This window comes from Prinia subflava, chromosome 12 (assembly GCF_021018805.1).
Source record: "Prinia subflava isolate CZ2003 ecotype Zambia chromosome 12, Cam_Psub_1.2, whole genome shotgun sequence".
Classification (NCBI taxonomy): domain Eukaryota; kingdom Metazoa; phylum Chordata; class Aves; order Passeriformes; family Cisticolidae; genus Prinia; species Prinia subflava.
In genome coordinates this window covers 14,160,692-14,174,368 of record NC_086258.1, presented here as the reverse complement: position 1 = coordinate 14,174,368, position 13,677 = coordinate 14,160,692, and the positions used below count along the sequence as shown (strand labels likewise).

Genomic DNA, 13,677 nt, shown 5'->3' with positions numbered 1-13,677 from the left:
ATTATTGTTATATAATGGTTGTAATGATTGTAATTATTGCTCTGGAAAATTAATTTTATTAATGACATTATTACAATTAATGGAAAGGTTACACTGCAGCATTTGAGTACACAAATTAATTGTGCACCTGCACAAAGTAATTTAGAAAAGGATGTTTTAATATTTAAAAATCAGCTAAATGTTATGATGAGCTTTATAGCACACTACATTTTAGAACAAAGCCTGTAGCAATTGGGATAGGAATAAGTTGCTGAATTATAAAAGGGTTGAAATTATAGTCAAACATTTCAGAAAATTAAAGTATAATATTCTACAATCCTCTTTGTGTAACAGTACCCACTAATGTAGCACAGTTTTATTAAAACATATTTATTTTCTGATTGCTTTTAATCTTCAAACTGTTTTTGAGCTATTGCTGCTGTGTAAATATTGAAAGTGATCATTTGGTAACCCAAATACAGAAAGGAGGCATTAGGCTGATTTATTTAATCACCGAGGCCAAAAACCCAAATCACGAAATGCAGTCAGCAATGCTGGAGACCATTAACAACCTGTCACAGATGCTGTCACCATGAAGAGATTCTCAGTAAAATTAAATTAAATTAAATTAAATCTCACACACAAATGTGTGTTCTCACTTCTGAACTTCAGGTGAACACCACCAAAGAGACATCTTGTAAAAAAAACCAAGAATACTCTTAAGAGCCAACCCATTCATCATAGACACAGCAGAGCTACTCGTGAGTGTCACCACTAAAACTCAATCAAGAATAATTTCCATTAATATCCTCCATCACAACTGAGCACGAAGCTAAAACCAGATTTGGGTTATTCTCCTTGTGGTTTTAGGACTGACCAAAGTCAATCAGAAATAATCTTCTGATTGGAAAATGTAGGTATGTAGTTCATACCTACAAATCACTGCTTGTAGCTATGGACTATATTCAATAATTTTGGTTTCTTGCTCTTGCCTAGTGAGTGTTTTATTAGTAATCACCTGTATCAGCTAAACAAGAGATACTGAGCAGGGTAATTACACTCCTAACTTTAGCATTTTTCTTCTGCGCCTAAATATAAATTATGTGAAATGTTTAAAAATTGAAGTTTTAAAAATTCTTCTCAGTTCTTCAACATTTCCCCATATTTAAATTTTAAAATGGGAGAACTTTTTAATATCTGAAATTTTCCAAGACCCCTTGTGGCTTCTGCCCAGATATTGTTCACTGACCTCCTGGCTGGCATATTGAAACAATTCAAGAGAAGCTCATTAAAACCTAGCAGGAAAATTCTTCTGGTGCATTTTATCAGAGGAGATAATAGCCTACAATCTAGAGCATGAATATGTGATAAGAAACAAAACAGAGCCATTCAGACAAAGAACACTTGGAATGCATTGTTCCCATAAGCAGATGTTAAATTACTTCACTGTAAAGTGGGATTTATAAAACCCAAAGAAATGTTATTTTTATGTGAACAGTTTATTATTTCGGCAGGGTGACACAAAGATCCTGCACATGTGTCTCACCACGCAGGCAGATGTGTGGAGAGGAAAAACTGGTTGTGGACCAAAAATGCTCCAGAAGTACTGACAGAGCAGGATGGAATGGGAGTATCCAGACTGCTAGACTAGCTCAAACATGAAAATAAAATAAAAAACCCAATAAGCCAGCTGGCTTGAGATTAAATTGTCATTTAACTGGAGCTACAGATCCTTGTGTGCAGTGAGACAAGGACCAGAGACAGCTCCAAAGATACACTTTGAGATAAGATACAAAGAAAGCTCAGAAAAAGCTTCAGCCTTTCTGGGAATTGTTAATGTCAAATACATCCAACATAAAGCAAAGAAAATAAAATGCTGATTCATGGCTGGGTGAACACCTCAGGGGTGTCACGTTCCAAGGATATTGTTCTTGGTCACACGCCCATGCTTACTTTTCTTACCAAAACTACATTTTTCAGTCCATAAATGTTCACTTCACAACTGTTAAAACCCACTTGGACTCAATTATCTGTCATGAAGAACCCATTGATCCTGCTTGCAATCCACTCTCATGGGTGTAACAACATAAATCAGTGTAAAGCAGTGTCTGAAATGTCAATGTACTCACATCAGTGTCGGGTCCCTTGTCAGCCCCAGGACAGGAGAAGGTAACGAACTCATGGCACCTCTTATGAACCACAAAACAGCAAACTGGCAAAAAAAGGGGGAAACAAGAGTTAGCATGGTTGGTGGCGGTGTTTCCTTTTTTTATTTTGCAACAAAGTTAAAATAAAACTTAAATATTTCACCTGTAAGTCAACGGAAGAAAGCAGAACCCCGTGTGAAATAGAGATACGAGACATCAAGCAAACACTGATTAAAGAGGAGATAAGCATTCACATTTAAAAACCAAGAGACTCTACACAATGATAAATCTTTAATGCTGAAGACAGCTCACAGTGTTCAAACACAGTGTGGGATGAGCAATTCTACGAAATTCACATTTCCTGAATCGAAATCCTTCTCTGCCACAGGAACTGTCAGAGTGCATCCAGGGGTAGAAGTGAGGAATGTGAGGCTGGAATGAAACCCATCCTTGGGTGTGGGATTTGCTCCCCTGCGTGCCTGGGGAGGGTCTCTAGAAAATCCAAAGTTTTTCCTAATTAATTACTTCTGTGAGGGACCAGAGCTCTCTCTGGGTGAGGTTGGTGTAGAGAACAAAGTGTTCTCATAGCACAGAATGGCAGCAGATAATGGGAAAAGAAAATTAGCTCCTGATTGCATGTGAAGCCCATTTAAAATTTATGAATGATCTCAAAGAACTTTTTCTTTCTGAGATAAAAAACCTCCTGCCATGGGCTTAAGGCCATAGGCCCCTCCAAACCACATCAAAAGAACAATTAACTTGAGGGTGCTTACTTTAAGAGTCAGTATTCCAGTTTTTCACCCCTACTACGTGTTCTTTCATAATATTAAACTTCAGATATTTTGAAATTAGTCCACATTTCAACAGAACAGACAATCAAGATCTGAAATTGAAAAAACTTGTAATAAATACCATGCCACCAGTGAGTTGGGAGACTATAATGAAATGATTTTAAAGCAATTCACAGTTTGTTTATAGGTAATGCATTCTCTGTATACTTGGAATTTTGCATTTCCAACACACAAACCCACATTACTTCCCAAATCTCAAGAATAAAATAAATCTGAATTACTTAACAACTGCAAAAACACTGAATTTCCTCAACTTCAGGGGAAAACGTATTAAATTATCTAAATTGTTCTAAAGAGCTCATTGCATGAGGCAACTTTAACACACATGAGATTATTTCATAAATAAATAGTGAAGAGAGCTGTGAGCAGGTGTCACTGCAGACACAGCCACCACCCCATTAATGCCAGCCTGGCCTCACTCCCACCCCTAAGTCTGCCTTTAAAGAAGTTTAATCACCCTTCTCTCTCTCTCCCAGCTATTTTTCCTCACTATCCCATGCAGAAATTGTTTCCAACTGTTCTATTTCCGCCGTGGCATATGTTTATTCTTTGGGCAAAGGGAATAAAGTGGGTTTTGCTTCACTGATTCCAGATTAGCTCTGCCAACTCCACTTGAGCCAGAGCTCAGGCTCAGTGGCTGCTGCCCACTTGGTTGTCTTGTTTGTTAATCAACCTAAATCCCAGTGAATCCTGCAATTATCATTTTGATGGTTTGTTTTCCACCAACTGGAAGACCACTAAGTGGCAATTACCATTAATATTACTTGCAGCTGAGTCATATTTTACTTTCAGATTATATTTTTGGTTCCAGATCTTCCAGTCTGGAGGACAATAGACTGATTTGTGTTTACAGGAATAAACTACATGTAAAAAAATCCCCCAAAATTTAAAATCTTGGTATATCCTTCAGAAAATAAAGACATTAACTAATTACTTTTGTAAAAGTTGCAAAATATAATGTGATAATCAATGCAAAAAATCTGAGAAATATTATGGGAATATCTGGAAATGTGTAGAATGGAGCTGTTCACCAATCCCTGCCATTCCAATTAGGACCTTGCTCCAGCTCTGCCTTTATTCCGCAATGTGTGTGAGGAAAACTGCATATCTGGGCATCTATTTTGGGCAGAATTTCTGAAACAGTCACGTCCTATCTCTGAGCTGACAGCCTCTCAGAGCGTGTGAAGGAATTCATTCAACCAGAGACAATGTCAACCTTGTTTTTAATGTGATTTAAACATCCAGATAAAGACGTGGGAAGAGGAGTGCCACTGTTTGCTCCAGCCTGTGAACTTTAGCTGTGAACTTCCCTGGAAATGATGCTCATCACACTGCAATGGAAAGGAAATTCAGCTGCCAGAGTAAGCAAACCACAGAGGAATTGTCCTTGTGGACTTGGGGCTACAGCTCAGAACTGCGTGCTAAAGCTTTGATTATCAGTGTTGGGTACTGAACTCTCAAAACTGAATTTGTTCCAGCAGACTGCCTGATGTGGGGCACTCAGCATGGACAGCCTGGATTCTTTCTCCTTTATTTCCCATTTGTAATGGGTGACTTATCTCCAAAGAGCCTGGTTCCTCAACAGGTGATCCAAAAGCATCAGACGTATCTCACCTTTGGAGAACTCTCCAATGAGAACCAAACAGTTTGACATAGAAATAAACAATGCAACAAGCAATCCTCATGGAATCACAAATCCAGAGGGAAAAGAACAAGTGTCAGCTGAAATCCATCTGACAGCCGTAATTTCTGTACATGTAATTTAACATCCAAATTTTCATGTTGAAATACAGCCACTGGAGTGTATTTTAGCATTTGTTTTTAGTGTTTTCTTTATTTCACAGAGCAACACAGATCTGGAGAACTCATGTAAAAATTTCCTTAGTTCAGCTAAGTGCAAACAAAGTGTCATCTGCTCAGAATAACGTGTCATTTTTTTTTTTTTTAGGAATAGAGATGAAAAATAACCTCTCACTTGTTACTTGTTTTGAAAAGATGTTAAGAGCTTCACATCACTTACTACAGCTGTTAAGAAGTCACATTATGTTCACCACCTTCATGTAATGAAACTTGTATTACACTGCTTTGCAGAGGCTGCCAGGGAATTTGTTCCTTTACACTCTACCATGAGCTGAAGTGAGCTGGCACACATCATGCAGAGCAGCTCGAGAGCAAAGTGGCATCTTGAGGCTGACAGCTAAAATTAAAAAGAAAATTATTGAGGTATTTTCATGTTTTGACAGCGAGATTTGGATCTGTGGTGTATATATAGAATTTGGCTGTGAGCTTCCATCCTCCCCAGCTCTGGACTCGCTGGAGCCAAAGGCTCCCTGCAGCCCAGGGAGGGAACAGGGAGGGATGCAGAGAACAAAACAGGCCTTGTGCTGCAAACCCAGACCTACTCCTCACTCTCTGTGGCATCTCCCAGGCTGCTCCCTGCCCTTCCAGAGAGCAGAAAATGCCAACTGGGCAGCACAAAAACAAGGAGGAACCTGGGAAGGAGCACTCGTTTTCAGAGCAAACAATCTGAAGATGCTCGACACGGCTTGTGGGATTTATGGTACATAATGGAGGGCAATTCATTCTACCCAATGCTGTTCTGTCCAGGCACAGCACTGAGAAAAACCAGGTTGTTATCAATAATATATATATATATTGTCATCACTTGGAGTTACAAAGCTCCACTGTAAATTTCCAGCTTTATTCCAAATTATGTGGAGTGAAAAGATTGCTGTGATATACGGTCGGGTGAGAGTTCTCTGCTAAAAAATGCTGCTGCTAATGGCTTTCATGTATGACACAGATGGATGAGACCAAAGTGAAGTGCTGCCATCATAAATAACAGAAATAGAAGCAATCTTCTCTATTAGATGATCTATAAAGAAGAAAAGCCATTGCTGAGCCCACACATCACTCAGCCATATGTCTGAAGAGCTCCACAACCACAAGCATTCCAAAGAACAAGGGGTAAAAAATATCAAGACAAAAGTCACATGCTTTACAGTTGAGAACTACTAGAAAAGGTCAAGAGATTTATTTTTTTTAAAATCACTTGTAAACTCCCACTTCTGGAAGAAAAAGAACAGAGTAGGTGAGCCTTTCCATTAGATATAAATAGCTCTACTACACCACAGTATTTATTTATTCAGCACAACAAATTAAGCTGCAAACCTAAAGGGTGGAGAGAATATATTTGCCAGAGAGTCCAACTGAACTGCCAGTTGTCGTCTACAGAGAAATCAGTGAGGCTTTTTCAAGTCATCTTTGACTCATTTTTGTAATCATACAATTATTAAGGTTGGAAAAGAACACCAAAACCATCAAATCCAACTTTGCCCACTGAACAATGGCCAAGACTACTGTCCTTATTCAAATGATGAATGGATAACATTTTAACCAGTGTATAAATCACATATTTTCCTATCTAAACCAACCCCAAAGTTCTGGCTCCACTTCATGGCATTATTGGGTGCCCCACAACATAATTTGTTTCCAGGTTTCAAGCATTGATCTTTCCAAAGGAGCAGCACTGGGGGTCTCAGCAAGAGGGAAATCAGTGCACACTCAATTTTTGTTTTTGCATTCCTGCATTGGGGCTTTTAAATGAGAACTGATCCTGAACTGGACTAAGGAGGAACCACAGAAGTTCAATAAGAACAAAACCCTCCCTGGGTTACCCTCAGGGGGTTCTGGAGCACTGCAGAGCCTCTGCAGGGGTTTGGAGCAGGCAGTCTTTGCTCTGTTGCTGTTCACATGCTTTGCATTCTCACTGAGGCCACAGAATTTCCCCCAGGGACCCGTATCAGTGGCTGGCCTGTGTTTTCTGCACAACACCAAGCAATGAATGAATGAAAGAATGAATGAATGAATGAACGTGGCACATGGCACGTGTTAGATCATCCTCAGATTCAATATAGCAATTACAATAAACAGAAATAGGGTAGTGCTTCAAAAGAGACAAATCAATTAAATCCCGACTACATTTGTTGTTTAAATAAGTAGTTTAAATAAGTTTACTAGGAATAGATAAACAACAAGAGTAGCAATTAAGATATAGGCTGTAGCAATATTTGTCTTTCTCCTCTTCTAAACATATTATAACTTGTAAAAACATAATGCAAATCCCTTTTACATTAAATATAAACAAGGCTGTAGATTATAAAGCAAACGTGACTCACAAGCAGCCCTACCTTTGACTGCTACCAATGCACTGAATCCACTGAGAATTTCTGAAAACTAAATTACCCTAACTTTTCCAACATATATAATTTATACTACACCAGCTTGCTTTTGTGCCAGCGTTTCACCCCATGTAGAAGGAAGTGCTTTCTCAGGAGAGTAGCCAGGCTAACACTTACAACTGCTTTATGCAACCTTTCCACTTGGCATTTCCCACTCCTTTCTGACTGAACCAGCCTGGAGCCCAGTGAGACACAGTCTGTTCCAAGCTAAGATAGTGAAGAAGAAAAAAAACGTCTCTGCCCATCACCTTAACGTGTTCCTAAGCTGCTTAAAGCTCTTGTGTGAGCCCACAAGGTCACAGAGCACCTTCACAGCACTAATCCGTGGGGGCTGCACATTCCCTGGCTCGTGGGTTACCTTCATTTTCATCGTGGTTCCTGCAAAAACTCAAGCTACTTTCTCAAAAACTACCCTGGGGGCAAGGTACAGAAATACATTAAATCAATATTGATAAATTAGGGCTGATTTGTATTTCTAAAGCTCCATGCCTACCTGCTAATAATTGCTCTGCCTAATCTCAAGTTCATACCGCTCACCTCAAGCAGATTTTCTGCTTGGTCAAGTTCAATTAGACTAAAAAAACTCAGGTGGAGGACAGAAATAATCCTACTGTAAACCCTGCTGTTTCATTTATTTTTTTTTTTCATTTGAGAGAAAGTAACGGTTAACTGCAACAATATCTTATTTGTGGGAAGGGATTATACAGATCGTCTGGACAGTCTTAACTACTCAGGTCATTAACTCCTTTACACTGAGTAGAAAACAGATGGATGTCTCTGGTAAGCTGGCTTTGCAAGCTCCACAACAGGGTGCAAATACAGGCTGGGTGCCTGGCAGGGAATGCAGATATACATTTACATTTACCCAAACAACTTTGGCAGACCTGGCAGTACCGTGGGATAAAATGATAAATATATACCTGCACATTTTAAATTAGAAATTTATACCTAACATGCTTTTGAGGTTTGGATTTAGTAAAATACCTCACATAATATATTCAGATCCGTCTGAATACTATATTCAGATACATAATACACCAGATTTTTCATTTCTGCCTTCCATCAGAGGAAAAAGAAGATACATGATATAGTTTATTCTACTAAAACTGCAGCACAGTATTTGCAAAACTGAGGAAGAGTTTCAAAATATTAGAGGATTTAATGTAATATGAAATATTCAGCACTGTTTCAATCTACTTGGTAATTATATACTTTCTGAGACAGGGAACACTGTTTCTATGTAAAGCCATTGCTAAAATTTCACAAAACCATTAATCTCCCTCCTTTGAGGTGTCCCATTTTATAAATGAATAATAACCCAGAAACCATCTATCAAAACTGGTGCTGAAATAGCTATTTTGAGAACTTGTACCAACAAAAAAGGTGACCCACAATCAGACTTTTTCCATCACTTCTGCAGCTTGAATTCACTTCACTTCAGCTGAAGAAGCTGCTGCTGTTCCTGTGTTTTCTGCAGCCACAAAGCCCCTCTGAGTGCTGCTCTCATCTGCTCCGGAGCTGAGCACAGGCACAGCAGTGAGGAACAGCACAGCTCTTCCAATTAAAGAGCTAACACAATAGGAGAGCCCAGAACTCTTCCTGTGAGCGCTGAGCAGTACTTCTGCAGATTTTTCAGCTTTTTCAGCAGTGACCCCAATTGCAGAAATGGGATCTCTTAAACAGAGCAGCTCCTTCAGTTTGAGGCATCACCCAGCACAAAATCCAAGAGGTGGGAGAGGGGGCAGGAGGAAGCAGCACAAGCTCTACCTACTTTAAGGCTGTATAAAATGATGGGATACAAAATCAAACCAACTCTCCAGAATGCAGCTGTTGGGTTGCATTTTGTTCTGTAATGCAGCCGGAATTCCAGACACGGACAGCAAGCAAAGAGCTTTTGGAAAATCAAGGTGGCAGCCTTTGCTACAGGAGAATTTCCCACAATGAAAGCATGGGTGCAGCATGAAAAATGAGGTGCTCAGTGAGCAAATCATCTCTAGAACCAAGAGCAAGAGTAATGGCTTTGCTCTTACAAGAGCAGCCACCATCCCATGGTGTCCTCTCCCAGTTCTGCCTCCAGCCCCGACTCAGGACCAGCTGGGCAGAGCTGCCCAGAGCTCCCAGCCCAGCTGAACATCTTCACTCAGGGGAATTCATGGAGCACAAACTTCTGAAAGGCTTAGGTGGTTTCCTGATCTTTCACCTCACGTTAAATCACCCCCACAGTTAACTGAATGCAGCCTGTGCCGTGCTCCAAGGAATGGCTGAACCCCCTCGCAGCTCTGAGCATGGAAAACTGATGGAAAAAGGAAAGCTGGGAGGTTTTACCACAAATTCTTCAGTAGCAACCTTATAGCTTGTTTTTTCCAGCATCTTACTTCACAATTTAATGATACCAAGCTGTAAACCAAAACATTTCCTGCCAGTATGATTTGTAAGGACACCAATACAATAAGTGAAATGCCAGAGCTGAATGCCAAGAGCTGAACATTAAAGTATTTGGGGATATTTTGAATTTAGGCTTTCAGTTGTGTTTGAGAAACCCTATAACATGCTAATAAAATTAATGAACCTCCCTTGCCAGCAAACACAAGCCACACATTAATTCCATTATTGCCAAATAATGTTTATTTTTCTTCAGGATGGCAAGAAGTGAGGCCAGGATGACTCTGAACAAGCTGTTCGAAATACGAACAGAGCCATACCCCAAGCACTGAACCATAAGAAATAAACTTCCTGCAATACCTGTTAGGACACAGTCCTGACTGGAGATTTGTAGGAGGAGAGTTGAGAGGCTTTGAGGTGGCAGATGATCACCAGCTTGCTTCAGATGTGAAGCCATCCACTGGAAGGTGATGGTGTCACAAGGTGTCACACAGCAGCAACTCGAGTTGCTTTATGGTAATAAACCTCTCACCTCCTCTCCCCTGCAGGTTTTTGGATGACTACAACCTCACAAAGAGCCAGCAGCCTCCTGCCATCCTGCCCTGAGGCCTCCACATGTTCCATTCCAAGAAAACACACGTTATTTTGGTTTGTTTTGCCAGCAATTATCTTCTGCCTGTCTAAACCTACCAAAAGTGTGGCTTGAATAGAGAAAAGCACTTTAAAACAGAAAGGTTCGAAAGACACAGCTGAAATTTTCAAAGGATGTGGAGGAAAAAGATCAAGTTCAGCTCCTTCTGCATATAAGGGTTACTAATAAACCCAACCAATAATTCCTGGTTACTAATAAAACCAGCTAATAATTCCTTTAGACACTTTTCTCAAAGAATTCAGGCTACTTTTTTTAATCCTACCCATTCTCTTTTAGCAGTAGTATCATATGAAGAAATTGAAGAGGTTTTGTTAATTAAAGATTTTTCCAGTTCCTGTTTCTCTTCATTATTTCCATGTTACCCAACAGATGCCCAATATTTGTTGCAAGTCTTATCCAATTACATACATCTTATTAAAGGGTCATCTGCTAGAAACTTCAATATCGCTTTCCTGCTCTCATCAGTCACTGCAAACATTTCATCTCCAAGAAACTGCAACTTCTCAGGAAGAAAAACAACCAACACAAAAAGTGTAAACTCCACATTAGACTAATTACAGTTAGAAATTTGTTGCCAATGTAAGACAACACATGAGACAACACACACACATTGGGAAACCAATTAAAAAATTAAGAATATTCACACTCAGATTTCTTTTCTACAGTATGTTTGGTGGATATATTATTTACTCATAACAAACAGATGAATTTCTTAGGTTTGGTAGTTATCAAAATTACATGGTTGACTAAAAGACATAAGTTACAGTAATTCATTCCAATAGCAAAAATTATATTTGTAAGAAGTACCTGTGGGCTCAGAGGTTGGCAGTACATAAATAACAAAATATGAAACCATGGAAACATGTCGTTTAATTACGAACAAATTATTTATATTTGCCACAAACCATTTAATGAAAAACAAATTTCAAAACAAAGAAGGAGCTGAGATGGGAGGCTTCCAGCAAGAAAACCTTATGGCAACAGCCAGTGGAATTTTTCACCAGGTAGAATCACAGAGCCACAGACTGGTTTGGGTTGGAGGGACTTTAAAATCATCTTGTCCCACCCTGCCACTGTCCCAGGGTGCTCCCAGCCCTGCCCAGCCTGGCCTTGGGCACTGCCAGGGATGCAGGGGCAGCCCCAGCTGCTCTGGGCACCCTGTGCCTCCCCACCCTCACAGGGAAGGATTTTTCCTGATTTTTAATCTGTATCTTCCCTCAGATTGAAGCCACTGTCCCTTGTGCAGTCACTACAGGCTCTTGTGAATACTCTCCTTATATTCCCTGGAACTTTTAAAGGCACATTTTGGGCTGAATTGGGAACATTTGACCAGACTGTGCCCCCCTGAGCTGCCCCAGGCTGGAGCTCAGCTCTCTGCACTCCTGGGGCAGCACATCCTCAGCACGCAGAGCTGGCAGCGATGATTTCCTCAGCCATGCTTAAGTGACCACTTTAATTTGACATTTGGCACATTGCTGTCAGAACCAGTGGCCCTGCCTGCTTGTTCCCATGTCCAAACACTCCTGCAGTCCATTGTTTTTAGCAATGTTAGGTTTTAGCTGGAGCAGTTCCCCAAGTTAAGCTCAATATACAGCACATGGAAGCTCACACAGAACAAAAACAGAACTGCAGGACCACCAGATTAGTCCAGATTTATATCAGGGAAAGTATTCGTGTGATAAAAACCTGTATCAGTGTTGAAACTCAACCCTTCTGGCATGATTAGGTCAAAGAACTGAGACTATTTCTTTACTTTGTCCACCTGGTTGACAAGGATTTCAAAGCATTTTTAAGCAAAGACAACACTCCAAGACCCTGATAAATACCTCAAAAGCTCCCCAAAATTTAGTCCATGTTTGAGCTCTTAATTCTTAGAAACAATCATGGTTATTCTTTTTACTAAGTCATACAAAACCCTGACTGTGAAAATTGTATAAGAGCATTTTCCACTGCATGCTCATGACGTATTTGTGCAGTCCTTCCTGGCTCACTGGAGCAGCAATATAAACAGCATTTCTTCGTTTCTGTCAGATAGACTGAGTAGTATTCTCATGATATGGAAAGGTAAACACTATTCCCTCTCCCATGTATTTACTAAAAGCAATATATTAGCACAAATGAAAAACGAGGCACGCATGGCAGTGATAAATTAGCTGACATTCATCTGAGAACATTGCTTCCAACAGGCCAAGAATTTTCAAGCAGCAGTGAGGGCCTGGAATTCAGTAAGGCATGACTCAAACCAAAATTAAAAAAAAAAATAAGAAGAAAGATGAGATTTCAGCTCATTCCCACTCACCACAGAACATGCATTAAGGGTGTACAGAGCAGAAGTGAAGCAAATCAATTTCTGTCATTAATGTCTTTGCAGAGTGGTTTTGTTCAAGGCTTTACTGCATGGCATTGGCACTTTAGAAGTCAGGTCATAAAGGCATAAAGGCAACTGAACAAAATTAAAGCAGTCTGTGATTGAACATCAAATCTATAACTTGGTATGGAACAGAAGAGACCAAGTTTGAGCTTCAGGTTGACAGGTTTTAGAAGCACTGACTACTAACAGTTAAAATAAGAAATCTTTCTATTTTTCATGGGAGTTTAAAAATGTAATAACTTCATTAATAAAAAAGAAACCAGTGAAACCACTTGCTTTTGGACTTCAAATTTTGTCTGACCTGAATAATAACTATTTCCCCTAACTAGCTGTCCCCCTTCTTACTTAAAGTGCAACAAAACAATGCATTTTGTTACAATATGCATTTCACATAATAAAAACTACAGCTTAACCAAGTCTCCATAACACCCTTGTGGGTGCCTGAAATGTCCTATTATTCCAGAACTAATAAAAGTACTAGTGGATGTATCCATTTTAAGTGATGTCATTGCTAGAGGCATCATATAAATAAATCATCTGACTAGGTTTGAGGATAAGTTAGAAGGGGTCTATTCTATTTTTTTTGCAGGAAGAATTAAATGTACCACTGGCCTCTCTGCTTAACTGCAGCACTCTGCTAGACTTCAGTGAGTCGGGGAAAGAAGGAAAAGGGAAGGGAAGGTTTGGGAAGGGAAGGTTTGGGAAGGGAAGGTTTGGGAAGGTTAGGTTTGGGAAGGGAAGGTTTGGGAAGAGAAGAGAAGAGAAGAGAAGAGAAGAGAAGAGAAGAGAAGAGAAGAGAAGAGAAGAGAGAAGAGAAGAGAAGAGAAGAGAAGAGAAGAGAAGAGAAGAGAAGAGAAGAGAAGAAAGAGAAGAGAAGAGAAGAGAAGAGAAGAGAAGAGAAGAGAAGAGAAGAGAAGAGAAGAGAAGAGAAGAGAAGAGAAGAGAAGAGAAGAGAAGAGAAGAGAAGAGAAGAGAGAGAAGAGAGAAGAAGAAAAGAAAAGGAAAGGAAAGGAAAGGAAAGGAAAGGAAAGGAAAGGAAAGGAAAGGAAAGGAA

General features: G+C 39.8%; 1 protein-coding gene across 1 annotated transcript in view; it reads right to left on the bottom strand.

The window, feature by feature from the left end:
• Positions 1-13,677, bottom strand: part of PRKCA (protein kinase C alpha) — a 145,199-nt gene that overhangs the window by 82,690 nt on the left and 48,832 nt on the right. Inside the window, exon 3 of the mRNA XM_063409077.1 lies at positions 2,109-2,191. Coding sequence (XP_063265147.1) covers positions 2,109-2,191 — 83 coding nt within the window. The remainder of the gene's footprint in view (positions 1-2,108; positions 2,192-13,677) is intronic.